Genomic DNA, 16,780 nt, shown 5'->3' with positions numbered 1-16,780 from the left:
TGCCCTCCTGTTTTAGAATCCTCTTCCCTGAGGAAAAAATCTGATAAAGTATTTGAAACAGGATATCATGGGTTGTAACCCACTATACAAATGCACACTTGAAAGTATAATTTATGGATTTTATTATATAACAAATAAAATATTATTGGTGTCTTGCAGGAGTATTTTGAGAGATTCATTTCACTGAAGGATTGCGAGAATCCTAAGATGCTTTTACAATTGTATGATGAACAAGTTCAAGTTTATGCACGTACTTGGACTAATTCAAATTCGAAGAAAGATGGGGGTCATAATGGTGGTTCATCCACCAAAGTGTGGATTTCTGGAGAAATGAAGCTTTATAAACTGTCCCTCCTGTTTCAAAATTCAGAACAAGATGTGGTATCTGAATTGGCACTGAGGACACTTGATGATGGAAGTGTAGAAAAGACTCTAATGATTTGCAGGTAGGAATGTGAAAACGTTACCATATTTATTGCTTGGTCTCTGTTGAATTCTTGAAGGACATAGGAAATAGTAGCAGGCATGGGACATTCAGTTCAATGTATCCATAAGTTGGAGTTTTAGATGCATTCACTCGCTTGGATATAGAAACAAAACACCAGCTGTAGCTTCATTGAAATGTATAGCAGAGAAATTGACCCTTTTGGCTCACCTCAGCCATGCTGAACATGTGCCTAGTAATATTAACCCCAATTACTGCAGTAGGCACATATCCCCCTGTGCTTTTCCCATCTAAGTACCAGTCAAAATCCCTTTAAAACATTGTAATTGTATTGGGCTATAGTCCGACCACTTCTAGCAATTTGTTCAGATAAGTGCCACTCCAATCTCCCATTCCATTTCTCTCCTTTCAGCTTAAACCAGTGCCCGCTAGCTGTAGACTCCCCTGCGATGGGAAAAGACTGACTTTTTATTGTATCTGTGCCCTCATAATGTTATCTACCACAATAAAGTCTCCTATATTCCAGAACCCCCCCCCCAACTTATCCAATATCCTCTTTAACCACAGCCCTCCATTCCAGGTATTATCCCAATGAACTTCTGTACATGATACTCCAAGTGCAGTCTAACCAATGCTTTACATAACTGCAACGTAACAACACAATTCTTGTACTGAATGCCTTGGCCTATGAAGGCAAGCATGCTAAATGCTGCCTTCACAACATTCCCACCTATGTCGCCACCTTCGGCAAGTTAAGGCTTTGCACCTCACAATCTCGTTGTATGCAATACTCCTCGCACGTCTCACCAGAATTTGACTTCTCAAAGTGCATTACCCCGTACTGAAATGCCACCGCTGTGGCCAACTTTTCTGTTGATATATATTCTTGGACAACCACTCTCTTCCAATTTGCGTGTTATCTACAGGTTGACCCATCAGAATACATTCTCATTCGAGTCGTACTTATGTATTTAGAAAATGTTAGAAATAACAACGGTCCAATCCCTGCGGTGCACTTGTTACCGACACGACACCCACTCATCCACTAGGACCCTCTCCCATGTATCATCATGCCAATTTTGGATCAGTTGGCCAGCATGCCTCTGATCTCTTCTGCCTTAACTTTCTGAGCCAGACTATCATGCGGGACCATGTCAAAGCCTTATTGAAATCCTTGTCGCCCACCGTCTAATTTTAAACCTTCCAGCCAGTGTTTAGTGTAGAGATACTGCATGGAAATAGGCCTCTTTACCCTCTTTAATGGAAGTGAAACAATTTTTCTGCTGTTTTAGAATTCTTTTTGTTTAGTTTCGAGGCAGTGTGGAATCAGGTTCCCCTCCCCAAGTTAGCACCGACCAGCAAGTGTACAATAGTTCTATCCCACACCGTAGGGACAATTTACACAAACCAATTAACCTATAAACCTGCGCGTCTTTGCAATGTAGGGGGGAACCGGAACACCCGGAGAAAATCCACGTGGTCACAGGGAGAACTTGCAAACTCGGTACAGGCAGCAACCATAGTCGGGATTGAACTTGGATCTCCGGCACTCAGGCAGCAACTGTGCCGCTGTGTGCCCTTAAGGCTCTGTTCACATTTAACTTTGTGATTCATGTGCAAGGGTGTGCAAATCCCTTTCACTATCAATGCTTCTCAGGGGTGGGAGATTGCAACCTTCACGTGGTCCGCCCTGTTTCAATGAATGCAATCAACCTGGCGTGCACAATCAAATAAGATCAAATAGAAGAAGTTATCCTACAACTTTAGGCTGTGCACGCTGTACGCAAGAATGCTTCTCAGTCCTTCAAAATGTCTTGCACAATCTGTTGACTATTTCTGAAAATATTATTTACAACCTTTTTAGTCAGGTTTAGTTACATGATGAATTGGTTAAAAAGTTAGATTTTGTTGGACAAGTGTGAACTAACTAAGTGTACAAATATTTCCATTTTATCACTATTTCCTTTCTATTTTAGTGAGCTTTACGAAGATCACAAAAATAATCAGACTGGCCAAGTCTTGTTTCGTGTGGCACAGAAAATGTGTCAGATGTTGGAAGCTAATGTTCCTATGATAATTCCAACTGGAATGAACATGCCTGCTGTAATTTATGAATTGGCCTGCCAAGCTGTCACCATCTGCAGCACAGGTAATTTCTTACCAACAAGATGAATTTGACCCGAACCGTAATCTAATTTTTCATGTTTAAACTGTAATTGTGTTTCCTTAGCTTGATTTTCTGGATGTAAACTCGCACTTATGTGTGGGGGATAAAAAGATATTGTTTTCCTTTTGAATTTAGAGTAAACTTGATTCTGCCCAATTTATGGATCTTTTTAGTGCTTGTTTAAAATTATTTCAGGAGTGGAAACTTATTGCATTGTTACTCTAACTGGGCAAATAATAATAGATATTCTGGATTGAAAAGCTAGTTTATTTCATTTTTGGAATGTGTAAGGTCACCGTCCCTATATTTTAAGACTAGAGTGAAAAACAGTTTGATGACATAGATGCAACTACATTTGTAGTAACATTTCTTACCATTTGTGGTGGTAGTGAATATATATTTACCATTTAATACTAACAATTCCTTATTTCAAGGTTTTTTTATATTTAAAAAACATGTTGATCTTATAGAGGACATTTTCCAAGAAACCTCCACCACATCTTAATATAAATTCTTGGGATTCAGCAAAATATTTTCATAATTCGTACATGCAAATACGTTAAGAAATTTGGGAAATCTCACCCAGAGAAGAAACAAAATCTTATTTTATTCTGAAGTTGTAAACATTGCACGGAAAAGTCAAATGCAGTCATCATTTGGCTCAAATATACACTGATGTAGGATTAGTGTCACTCTGGTATAATTTACAGAGATTATTTCAGAGGAATGAATAGAAATAAATTTACTACAGCTGAACTAAAGGTTGGGAAGCAATGAATTGTTCCATATTGCAGTTTTTTAAAACAAAATGAACATTGACAGAAATTAATTTCAAAGATGTGGGAGAGGTTTGCCTTTAACTTTCGCACAAGATATTGGTGAGGTCGGACTTGATGTTGGTTTAAATTAATGGGCTAAATGACTGCCTCCTGTTTTGTAACCATTCTATGATCCTAGACGAATTTATACGTGGGCTTCCGAGGCTTGATTTTCCTTTTCTCCATGTGATGCACCAGCTTGTCTGATTCCAATCACTCCTGAAGACATAATATTCATGAAAATTGATCAATCGTCGATTTAAAAAGTTGCACCATAACAAAAACCTCAACTTCTATTTACTTTTCTGTACTTAACTGTTCTAGAAGCACTGTAATTAAAATTTTATCATTTGGTTTGACAGACCTTGTACTTGACTGTGAAGAATTGTGTAAAAGCACTTGTGCTGCGCTGGATGTGTACAGACAATGCCTAGTTGATGATTATGGATTTAAAACTAAGGTAAGGTTTTACCACTGCTGCTTAAATAATAATTTTTAATCAATTTCCCAGGGTTTATTTGCAATAACAATATTGTACCTATTGCATATTTTCAATGTTATTAAAATGTCCATGCTCTTCTCCTCAATGAAAATTAAATGGCAACACCAAAGGCATAAAGTTTCTCAGCTTTTCTTGTTGAAGAGCTTAGTTAAGATACAAGCTATAATATCAGTAACAAAAACTAACATACATACATTTTATGAAATGTAAAGGGTTCTAATCTGTAGAATTGACAACAATTAACACACCTGGAGCGTGTGGCCAGTGGTGGTGGTGGTGGAAGCAGATCCGATAGGCACATGGAGATGCAGAAAATTGAGGGATTTGGATCTTGTGCAGGCAGATGAGATTAGTTCATCTTGGCATCATGTTTGCACAGGCATACTCTGTGGGCCGAAGGGCCTTTTGCTGTGCTGTTTTTTGTTCCATGATATCAATCGTTGCTCACATGCAGCATATTGTTCCCTGACATGACATAGCTTCACCTTGTCAGACAAAAAATCTTTCATGTTTCATGCCATAATACACTTGTCCAAATGAAGTGCTTTAGGAGCATCATACCATAAAGATGAATAATGACTAACCATTAATTTAAAATTCCTGTAATTGATACAGATGGCCAACGTGATGTATAATCTAATATAAATATAAGCTGGAAACAGAATTATTGCGTAAACATGAAGACAAATTTATGCACTACACAATTCTAAAAGATATTTCCTGTACCTAATTATGTTGAGGATCTGTTAGACATTTCCTAAATAATTGCTAAGTATCATGAGCATGTTCCATTACCACATACTGTTAATTCTTGTAAATATCTTCTTATTTGCATGTCAAATTGCTACAGTTGGGCCTAAGTATTGGATTTAGAAACATAGAAATTAGGTGCAGGAGTAGGCCATTCGGCCCTTCGAGCCTGCACCGCCATTCAATATGATCATGGCTGATCATCCAACTCAGTATCCCGTACCTGCCTTCTCTCCATACCCCCTGATCCCCTTAGCCACAAGGGCCACATCTAACTCCCTCTTAAATGTAGCCAATGAACTGGCCTCAACTACCCTCTGTGGCAGAGAGTTCCAGAGATTCACCACTCTCTGCGTGAAAAAAGTTCTTCTCATCTCGGTTTTAAAGGATTTCCCCTTTATCCTTAAGCTGTGACCCCCTTGTCCTGGACTTCCTGCATCTAGCCTGTCCAACCCCTTAAGAATTTTGTAAGTTTCTATAAGATCCCCTCTCAATCTTCTAAATTCTAGAGAGTATAAGCCAAGTCTATCCAGTCTTTCTTCATAAGACAGTCCTGACATCCCAGGAATCAGTCTGGTGAACCGTCTCTGCACTCCCTCTATGGCAATAATGTCCTTCCTCAGATTTGAAGACCAAAACTGTACGCAATACTCCAGGTGTGGTCTCACCAAGACCCTGTACAACTGCAGTAGAACCTCTCTGCTCCTATTCTCAAATCCTTTTGCAATGAAAGCTAACATACCATTCGCTTTCTTTACTGCCTGCTGCACCTACATGCCTACCTTCAATGACTGGTGTACCATGACACCCAGGTCTCGCTGCATCTCCCCCTTTCCCAATCGGCCACCATTTAGATAATAGTCTGCTTTCCTGTTTTTGCCACCAAAATGGATAACCTCACATTTATCCACATTATACTGCATCTGCCAAACATTTGCCCACTCACCCAGCCTATCTAAGTCACCCTGCAGTCCACTAGCATCCTCCTCACAGCTAACACTGCCCCCCAGCTTAGTGTCATCCGCAAACTTGGAGATATTGCCTTCAATTCCCTCATCCAGATCATTAATATATATTGTAAATAGCTGGGGTCCCAGCACTGAGCCTTGGGGTACCCCACTAGTCACTGCCTGCCATTGTGAAAAGGACCCGTTTACTCCTACTCTTTGCTTCCTGTTTGCCAGCCAGTTCTCTATCCACATCAATACTGAACCCCCAATGCCTTGTGCTTTAAGTTTGTATACTAATTTCTTATGTGGGACCTTGTCGAAAGCCTTCTGGAAGTCCAGATACACCACATCCACTGGTTCTCCCCAATCCACGCTACTAGTTACATCCTCGAAAGATTCTATAAGATTCGTCAGACATGATTTACCTTTCGTAAATCCATGCTGACTTTGTCCAATGATTTCACCACTTTCCAAATGTGCTGCTATCCCATCTTTAATAACTGACTCTAGCAGTTTCCCCACTACCGATGTTAGACTAACTGGTCTGTAATTCCCCATTTTCTCTCTCCCTCCCTTCTTAAAAAGTGGGGTTACGTTTGCTACCCGTCAATCTTCAGGAACTACTCCAGAATCTAAAGAGTTTTGAAAGATTATTACTAATGCATCCACTATTTCTGGAGCTACTTCCATAAGTACTCTGGGATGCAGCCTATCTGGCCCTGGGGATTTATCGGCCTTTAATCCATTCAATTTACCCAACACCACTTCCCGGCTAACCTGGATTTCACTCAATTCCTCCAACTCCTTTGACCCGCGGTCCCCTGCTATTTCCGGCAAATTATGTATGTCTTCCTTAGTGAAGACGGAACCAAAGTAGTTATTCAATTGGTCCGCCATATCCTTGTTCCCCATGATCAACTCCCCTGTTTCTGACTGCAAGGGACCTACATTTGTTTTAACTAATCTCTTTCTTTTCACATATCTATAAAAACTTTTGCAGTCAGTTTTTATGTTCCCTGCCAGTTTTCTTTCATAATCTATTTTTCCTTTCCTAATTAAGCCCTTTGTCCTCCTCTGCTGGTCTTTGAATTTCTCCCAGTCCTCCGGTATGCTGCTTTTTCTGGCTAATTTGTACGCATCATCCTTAGCTTTGATACTATCCCTGATTTCCCTTGTTATCCATGGATGTACTACCTTCCCTGATTTATTCTTTTGCCAAACTGGGATGAACAATTTTTGTAGTTCATCCATGCAGTCTTTAAATGTCTTCCATTGCATATCCACCGTCAACCCTTTTAGAATTAATTGCCAGTCAATCTTGGCCAATTCACGTCTCATACCCTCAAAGTTACCTTTCTTTAAGTTCAGAACCATTGTTTCTGAATTAACAATGTCACTCTCCATCCTAATGAAGAACTCAACCATATTATGGTCACTCTTGCCCAAGGGGGCACGTACAACAAGACTGCTAACTAACCCTTCCTCATTACTCAATACCCAGTCTAAAATAGCCTGCTCTCTCGTTGGTTCCTCTACATGTTGATTTAGATAACTATCCCGCATACATTCCAAGAAATCCTCTTCCTCAGCACCCCTGCCAATTTGATTCACCCAATCTATATGTAGATTGAAGTCACCCATTATAACTGTTTTGCCTTTGTCGCACGCATTTCTAATTTCCTGTTTGATACCATCTCCAACTTCACTACTACTGTTAGGTGGCCTGTACACAACACCCACCAGCGTTTTCTGCCCCTTAGTGTTGTGCAGCTCTACCCATACCGATTCCACATCCTCCAAACTAATGTCCTTCCTTTCCATTGCATTAATCCCCTCTCTAATCAGTAACGCTACCCCACCTCCTTTTCCTTTCTGTCTATCCCTCCTGAATATTGAATATCCCTGGATGTTCAGCTCCCAGCCTTGGTCACCCTGGAGCCATGTGTCCGTGATCCCAACTATATCATAGTCATTAATAGCTATCTGCACATTCAACTCATCCACCTTATTACGAATGCTCCTTGCATTGAGACACAAAGCCTTCAGGCTTGCTTTTACAACACTCTTACCCCTTACACAATTATGTTGAAAAGTGGCCCTTACACTGTTTTGTTTTGGAACACGGGTAGGCCTCTTGGAACTGTGGCACCTTTCCTATTAAAGTTTTAGAGACTATTTATTTTCATATTACCCGTTAAGGATCTTCCAATAGATTATTCCTTATCCTGAAAAAGAAAATGGTACAATATTTGAAAATCATTGGAAACTTCACATTGCTCATGACTTAAAAGGAGAGTTCATTAGTTCTGACAAAGTTTCATCGACTCACTACACAGTTGCAACCAAATCTGCTGAATTCTTCCAATAATTATTTTATTTTATTTTAAGTTTCAAGAATATACCCTCTATTTTATTAATGTTGTTGTAATTAATGAGCCCTCTTATGTTCTGGTCTGTTAATTTGAAATTTAAGCCACTGATCATACACTTTTCTCTATAAATTACTACAAATGTCAAACATGCTTTTTGGGGATATGGTTGGAATCATAAATTGTATCAATATATTCTGAAGATTTTTCAGAGATATTGCTGAATAATTGGGTATCTTTTTAAATTTGATTCAATTTGTTAAGATAATAACCAGGATATTTCTAATTTTCAAGGTGTCATCTTTGGAAACTGACAAAGATCCGTACGATACATGGACCTTTGGAGATTTCTTCACAGAGGACGGCATTGTGCTTGATCACGTATCAGTAATGCCTGTAATGTATGAAATCACAAATGCCTTTGTGCCATTTTCTTCAGGTATATCAGTTGTCGCAGGTTACAATTTATGCCTGATTGGTACTTTTATTTATCAAATTTGTTTTTACTGAAAATATTTGTTGGGCCATTACTTCATTTCAAATATGATAGCAACTTCCTGTGAGAAGCATAAGGACTTAAGTAATACAAGCATGTGTAGACCATAGGGATCCTTGTGACTACTCCACTTTTCTTGTCTTTTGTCACGGCACCACTTTCCCATGTTCCTTTATTCTTTCAATACCTAAAACTATATTAATTTTGGTTCTTGATCTCTTAGAAATTCCTAATTTCCCCCAATCTACCCTGCTGCACTTGCATTTTTTTTAATTTATCTGCATGGTTTCTCTGGCTATGACACTGTATTCTGCATGGTTTAATTGTATTCATGTATGGATGATTTACCAGGAATGCACACATAACATTTTTTTCACTGTATCTCAGCACACGTGATAATAATAAACCATTACCACTAACAATGCCACAATGTATCAACAGCCCTCTTGTGTGAAGAATTCCTGGTTTTCACCACTCTCTCAGTGAAGAAATGTATTTTCTCAGTCTTTGACTGCCAACTCCTAATTTTGAGACTGTGATTCGCTGGTTCTCAGCACAATCATTAGCGGGGACATCAATACCCTTGTCAAAACCAAACAGATTATGGATATATTCCGTTATCCAAAAAAAGTGTCCAGTTGTACCATTCTGCTGTCGCACGAATACAGTCTTTCACATTCTGCCTTGTAAGTGAGAGACATTAAATCTGAAGAAGGGTCTTGACCCAAAACATCACCCATTCCTCTCCAGAGATTCTGCCTGCCCTGCTGAATTACTCTAGCATTTTGTGTCTGTCTTCGACATTAAATACCACGTGGTATGGTAGATGAGGAATACATTTGTCACATGTGGTTAAAGTGCACATTGTCAGATTTTAAGAAAGGCCTATTTCATACATGTTAGTTTCACTATGTAGAAATTATAGCAGTGTTTAGATATATATATAGTACCCCCATTTCAGGGCACCATAATGTTTGGGTCATGTCTAGTATTTTGTTGCAGATCCTTTGCATGCAATGACTGCTTGAAATCTGTGATTCATGAACATCACTAGTTGCTGGGTGTCTTCCCTGGTGATGCTCTGCCTGGCCTATATTGCAGCCATCTTTAGCTTATGCTTGTTTTGGGGGCTAGTCCCCTTCAGTTTTCTCTTCAGCAAATAAACGGTATGCTCAATTGGGTTCAGATCAGGTGATTGATTTGGCCACTTAAAAAAATGACAATTTTTTAGCTTTGAAAAACTCTTTTGTTGCTTTAGTAGTATGTTTGGGATAATTGTCTTGCTGTAGAATGAACCGCGGGCCAAAGACTTTTGAGGCATTTGTTTGAACTTGAGCTGATAGGATGTGTCTATACACTTCAGAGTTCATTATGCTCCTACCATCAGCAGTTGTATCATCAATGAAGATAAGTGAGCCAGTTCCTTCAGTAGCCAGACATGACCAGGCCATAAGACCCCACTACTGTGTTTCACAAACGAGGTGGTATGCTTTGGATCTTGGACAATTCCTTCTCTCCTCCATACTTTGCCCTTGCCGTCACTCTGATATAAGTTAATCTTCATCTCATCTGTCCACAACACATTTTTATAGAACTGTGGTTGCTATTTTAAGACTCTTTTGCAAATTGTAACCTGGCCATCCTATTTTTGTGGCTAACTGGTGGTTTGCATCTCGCAGTGTAGCCTCTGTATTTCTGTTCATGAAGTCTTCTGCGGACAGTAGTCATTGACAAATCTACACTTGACCTGAAGAGTGTTTCTGATCTGTCGGACAGGTGTTTAGGGATTTTTCTTTATTATAGAGAGAATTCTTCGGCCATCAGCTGTGGAGGTCTTCTTTGGCCTGCCATTCCCTTTGCGATTAGTAAGCTCACCAGTGCTATCTTTCTTAATGGTGATGTTCCAAACAGCTGATTTTGGTAAGCCTAACGTTTGGCTGATGTCTCTCACAGTTTTATTCTTGTTTCTCAATCTCATAATGACTTATTTGACTTTCATTGGCACCACTTTGGTCCTCATGTTGATAGAATACAGCAATAGAAGTTTCCAAAGATGATGGAAAGACTGGAGGAAAGTCTAGGTTCCAAAATTTATAAAAATGGCCTTGAATAAAATCTGACAATGTGCACTTTAACCACATGTGATTTTTTTCTATTACAAATCTCAAATTATGGAGTACAGAGGCAAATAAATAAATGATGGGTCTTTGTCCCAAACATTATGGAGGGCATTGAATGTGGTTTGCAAATTTCCCCTTGGATTTGAGGCAAATTGTTTGAAATATTATGAAGATTTATAAACAGTTCCATTACAATACATGCAGAACCTTTCCTATATACTGATTGCTAACAAAAACTGATATTTTGTTTCATGTTTTCTATTTTCATGATCAAACGTGCTCGTCGATGAAATTCAATTATTAACCGCTTTAGGCCTGAGAATCTACTCATTGATCATTTCTGCAGTAATCCAAATATATGCAAACTACTATTAATATTCAATTAAAATTAAACCAACAAATGATATCTTATCTGCATTAAACATTCTGCAAACATAAGCTTTATTTGGACCTGGAGTTACTGCTGCGTGGGTTTAGATCTTACTCATTTAAATCCTCCCTATCTTTATATGTATTTATAGATGAATGCTGCTGGCAACAACATCTAGATTGCTATTGGGCATAAATTAAATACATTGGCAAGAAGAATGATGTACTGTTATGCACCGTATGTCACGCTAATTTGCAACATTTGGTGCCTAGCAACTCTCTCATTAGGTTTTATTCAGTGAAAATGGAACAATAAATGATTGATTACCTGTTTAAACACAAAGCTGGAGAACCTCACCATCCTTGAAGAAAAGGAATAGGTGATGTTTTGGGTCGAGACCCTTCTTCAGACCTGTACTTTACCTATTCTTTAGCAGTTAAGAAAATGAATTGAAGGAAATATAATTTACAGTTAATTTGTTTGACACAATTTGTAAAAACACTTTTGTTTTATCTAGATGTAAAGCTGCATCCATTGGATTGCTTGTGCTTGCCGATGAGCCCGGATATAGAAGGTATTTGCTGAGATAACATTTATGGTCGCTTATCAAATGTTCAAAATCGTTAATTGCGCAAAATGCAACCAAAGGGACAGTGTGGGTGGTTTTGGCATGAGTTCCGATCCAATGCAGATTGTTGAGGTGAAATTTCCCCTCTTGACAAAAAAATGATTATGATAACCTTATCTGATCATTGGTATTATTTTGCCATGCAAGAATACTTTACAAAATAAATAAATCTCATTCTTCTAAGGGAGTTTAAAATTTATTATTCTTTCCTCTGTTGTACTTTTAAAGTCGTGTTCCATGAGAGCTTGTCTCCTGTTGATATTTTACCCAAATTACTATCCATCAGGTTCAAACAGACACTAAATGGGTCAGTGGGTCTTCATGCAGCTTATTAGACCTTTGTTTCAACCAGTCCCCAATGTGGGACCTGGAAGCCTGGAAGTCTGAAGGAGGGTTTCGGCCCGAAACATTGCCTATTTCCTTCGCTCCATAGATGCTGCTGCACCCGCTGAGTTTCTACCTTCGATTTTCCAGCATCTACAGTTCCTTCTTAACCATTCAGATAATAATCTACCTTCTTGTTCTTGCCACCAAAGTGGATAACCTCACATTTATCCACATTATACTGCATCTGCCCACTCACCCAACCTGTCCAAGACACCCTGCATCCTCCTAGCATCCTCTTCACATTTCACACTGCCACTCAGCTTTGTGTCATCTGCAAATTTGCTACTGTTACTTTTAATTCCTCCATCTAAATCATTAATGTATATTGTAAATAGCTGTGGTCCCAGCACCGAGCCTTGCGCCACCCCACTAGTCACTGCCTGCCTTTCTGAAAGGGACCTGTTTATCCGTACTCTTTGTTTCCTGTCTGCCAACCAATTTTCTATCCATGTCAATACCCTACCCCCAATACCATGTGCTCTAATATTGCCCATTAATCTCCTGTGTGGGACCTTATCAAAGGCTTTCTGAAAGTCCAGGTACATTACATCCACTGGCTCTCCCTTGTCCATTTTACTTGTTACATCCTCAAAAAACTCCAGAAGATTAGTCAAACATGATTTCCCCTTCTTAAATCCATGTTGACGTGGACCGACCCTGTTACTGCTATCCAAAATGTGCCGCTATTACATTTTTCATAATCGACTCCAGCATCTTCCCCATCACCAACAAGAGAGAGCCAGTGGATGTAGTACATGGTATAGGGGGTAGGTAGATCTGCCATGATTGAGCGGCAACATAGACTTGATGGGCCAAATGGGCTAATTCTGTTCCTTTAACTTATGAACTATATTGAACAACAGTATTTTTGGGCCAGGGTGTTGGTATAATCAGGGCCCTCTGTCTTACAAGTAATGGCTGTAAGGTCCCCTCCTCAAAATGCCTCATTGAATGCATTGATATTGAAGAGGTCTGATTTAAACTGCAAGTGCAAGCATCGCCTGCCTACTACAGCTTGACGACTGATGTTTGGTTAGTGTTGTTTCTGGCATGTAGTCACTGTAGGTTGAACTGTGTTCCATTAGTTCTGGAGTCCACTCCCTTGAGACAAGAAACGGCAGGTTCTGAAATCTTGAGTAAAACACAAAGTATTAGAAAATCTGAGCAGGTCAGGCGCCATCTGTGGAGGGAATGGATAGCGACCTTTTGGGTTGAGACCCTTTTTCAAATTCCCTTGAGAAGTTTGTCGGAGGTACGGTGCAGTATAGTGGTGAGAAAAATTCAAGAATGTGTCAGAGTAATGATGCAAGGTTGTTTAACACCAGACTTCATTGCGATGATCTCTGTTATGGACCCATTGGTTAGAATCATGGTTTGCATGCTGTCGTGAAACAAGTATAAGATGCAGCTAAATTTCTGTGGGCAACTGAATAAATGAGAATTTTCGACTGCCCCTCTCTATTTAAGGAGTTGAGGTTTTGTGAGATTTATCAAGGTCATGTACAATGCTTGTTCCCCCAATGGGGGGGGGGGGGGGGGGGGGGGGGGGGGGGGGGGGTTGGTTGCTGCGGCTTCACACGCTCACTGGGGAAGAACATGTCTACTGTGCCTTTTCAGATGGGCAGAATCCACACCATGATTCAGAGCAGTTTTTAACATCTGGGACAGTCAAGATGTAAAGCAGTACCTTGGTGATAACTTCCCGAAGACTTCCCAGGGTGAAACGGCTCTGCCCCATTTATTTATCATAGATGGAATCTTCCTTTTGTGTAGCAGGCTAAAAATTGTGGACTGTGTAGGAAGGAATTGCAGATGCTGGTTTAAACCGAAGATTGATACAAGCTGGAGTAACTCAGCGGGTCAGGCAGCATCTCTGGAGAGAAGGAATGGGTGACTTTTCAGGGTCAAGACCCGTCTTAAGAAACTGAGTTACTCTAGTTTATGTGTCTATCTTCAATTACGGCCTGATAGCTTGGTCTAAACATGATTCTGTGATCATTTATCTATTCCTGGGTTCCTGGAATATGATTCGGCATTCAGCCAGCAATGCTTATCGATCATTTAGGTCAGCTTACTGTATAGAAAAACTTGATGCGCGATGGTGTATCGCTGACAGAGAAAATAGTAAATTTACCAACTGTACAGTTTTTTAAATCGGTATTGAAAATGTGAACTCCATAACAAGGCACAAGGAAATAATCATGTTTTTTTTCCCCAAACTATTTTACTGTATGGTTTATACACGTATAGATCTTTAAAAAAAAAACATTGATTTTTAAATGCAGGGCAGAACTCTTTGAAGTCGATTTATACACCAATAACCAACCTATTACAGAATTTGCAAGAGTACAGCCAATTACAACTAGCTCTGCAGCTGACCATCAACTCTTTTGGAATCTGTCATCAACATTTAATTTCAAACACTATGAATTCTGAGCTGGGTAGAAAGGTAAGTTTAGAGCAGGGGTCGGCAACCTTGTTCTGCAAAGGGGCCAGGATGCATTTCTGTAAGTGGATGGCGGGCCACATCTAGAGCGCGGTGCTCGGCGGCACCGCAATTGCGGCCACCAGCACGGGACTCCTTGCGTCACCGCGCCTGGGCGCCACGGCCTCGGGCCCGGGTGTACCGGAGATGAAGGAAGTCTTGACGGCCGGATGATTACGGGAAAAAAACCGCCTGCGGGCCGGATGATTTCAGATTACGGGGCTGTAGGTTGCCTACCCCTGGTTTAGCGCATTGGCGGTTTGTTCTATTTGTTCTGTTGGGCGGCATTGTGGCGCAGCAATAGTTGCTGCCTTACAGCGCCAGAGACCTGGGATTGATCATGAATACGGGTGCTGTTTATATGGAGTTTGCATTCTCCCTGTGACTGCATGGGTTTTCTCCGGGTGCCCCGGTTTCTTCCCACACTTGAAAGATGTATAGGTTTGTAGCTTAATTGGCTTTGGTAAGTTTAAAAATGATCCCTAGTGTGTAGGATAGTGTTAGTCTACGGGGTGAGTGCCAGTCGGCGTGAACTTGGTGGGCAAATCACCTGTTTCTGCGCTGTATCTCTAGTCCAAAGTAAAAAAATATGTGTGATTTATTTTTCTTTTTAATTAAAAACAATCTGGATTGTGTGGCAAGGCTGGTGTTTGTTTTGTTTTTTTTAATATTTTATTTTATTAGAAGTAAGTACAGTCATATGGCACCAAAGTGCCTAATATATATTTTCATAATACATTTTATGTACAACTTCTTTTTTTTTTTTTTTGCTACATTGAAAAAAGATTAGAATAAGAAAAAGAAGTTTGATAGTAAAGGATAGAAAGATGTGAAATATATAGTGTGTGAAAAAAGAAAACGAGTAAATGAAGAAAGTTGAGAGAGAAAATAGAAAAGAAAATAAAATAAAAAAGAAAAGGAGATCATTATTTATAATCTTGACCAACCCTCATCCAGTCCTGAAACAGTTATTTTTTACAATTGTGTTAGAAACATAGAAACATAGAAATTAGGTGCAGGAGTAGGCCATTCGGCCCTTCGAGCCTGCACCGCCATTCAATATGATCATGGCTGATCATCCAACTCAGTATCCCGTACCTGCCTTCTCTCCATACCCCCTGATCCCCTTAGCCACAAGGGCAACATCTAACTCCCTCTTAAATATAGCCAATGAACTGGCCTCAACTACCCTCTGTGGCAGAGAGTTCCAGAGATTCACCACTCTCTGTGTGAAAAAAGTCCTTCTCATCTCGGTTTTAAAGGATTTCCCCCTTATCCTTAAGCTGTGACCCCTTGTCCTGGACTTCCCTAACATCGGGAACAATCTTCCTGCATCTAGCCTGTCCAACCCCTTAAGAATTTTGTAAGTTTCTATAAGATCCCCTCTCAATCTCCTAAATTCTAGAGAGTATAAACCAAGTCTATCCAGTCTTTCTTCATAAGACAGTCCTGACATCCCAGGAATCAGTCTGGTGAACCGTCTCTGCACTCCCTCTATGGCAATAATGTCATTCCTCAGATTTGGAGACCAAAACTGTACGCAATACTCCAGGTGTGGTCTCACCAAGACCCTGTACAACTGCAGTAGAACCTCCCTGCTCCTATACTCAAATCCTTTTGCAATGAAAGCTAACATACCATTTGCTTTCTTTACTGCCTGCTGCACCTGCATGCCTACCTTCAATGACTGGTGTACCATGACACCCAGGTCTCGCTGCATCTCCCCCTTTCCCAATCGGCCACCATTTAGATAATAGTCTGCTTTCCCGTTTTTGCCACCAAAATGGATAACCTCACATTTATCCACATTATACTGCATCTGCCAAACATTTGCCCACTCACCCAGCCTATCCAAGTCACCTTGCCGTCTCCTAGCATCCTCCTCACAGCTAACACTGCCCCCCAGCTTAGTGTCATCCGCAAACTTGGAGATATTGCCTTCAATTCCCTCATCCAGATCATTAATATATATTGTAAATAGCTGGGGTCCCAGCACTGAGCCTTGCGGTACCCCACTAGTCACTGCCTGCCATTGTGAAAAGGACCCGTTTACTCCTACTCTTTGCTTCCTGTTTGCCAGCCAGTTCTCTATCCACATCAATACTGAACCCCCAATGCCATGTGCTTTAAGTTTGTATACTAATCTCTTATGTGGGACCTTGTCGAAAGCCTTCTGGAAGTCCAGATACACCACATCCACTGGTTCTCCCCAATCCACGCTACTAGTTATATCCTCGAAAAATTCTATAAGATTCGTCAGACATGATTTACCTTTCGTAAATCCATGCTGACT

The 16,780-nt window shown here is 40.2% G+C and overlaps 1 protein-coding gene across 1 annotated transcript in view; it reads left to right on the top strand.

Moving 5' to 3' along the window:
• kntc1 (kinetochore associated 1) overlaps window positions 1-16,780 on the top strand; it is a 120,292-nt gene that overhangs the window by 52,892 nt on the left and 50,620 nt on the right. The window contains exons 34-39 of the mRNA XM_055655690.1: window positions 160-446; window positions 2,422-2,594; window positions 3,793-3,890; window positions 8,296-8,440; window positions 11,505-11,561; window positions 14,288-14,451. Of these exons, the coding sequence (XP_055511665.1) occupies window positions 160-446; window positions 2,422-2,594; window positions 3,793-3,890; window positions 8,296-8,440; window positions 11,505-11,561; window positions 14,288-14,451 (924 nt within the window). The remainder of the gene's footprint in view (window positions 1-159; window positions 447-2,421; window positions 2,595-3,792; window positions 3,891-8,295; window positions 8,441-11,504; window positions 11,562-14,287; window positions 14,452-16,780) is intronic.

Source organism: Leucoraja erinacea, chromosome 25 (genome assembly GCF_028641065.1).
Source record: "Leucoraja erinacea ecotype New England chromosome 25, Leri_hhj_1, whole genome shotgun sequence".
In the NCBI taxonomy this organism is placed as follows: Eukaryota; Metazoa; Chordata; class Chondrichthyes; order Rajiformes; family Rajidae; genus Leucoraja; species Leucoraja erinaceus.
This window is presented reverse-complemented; position numbering and strand designations above follow the sequence as displayed.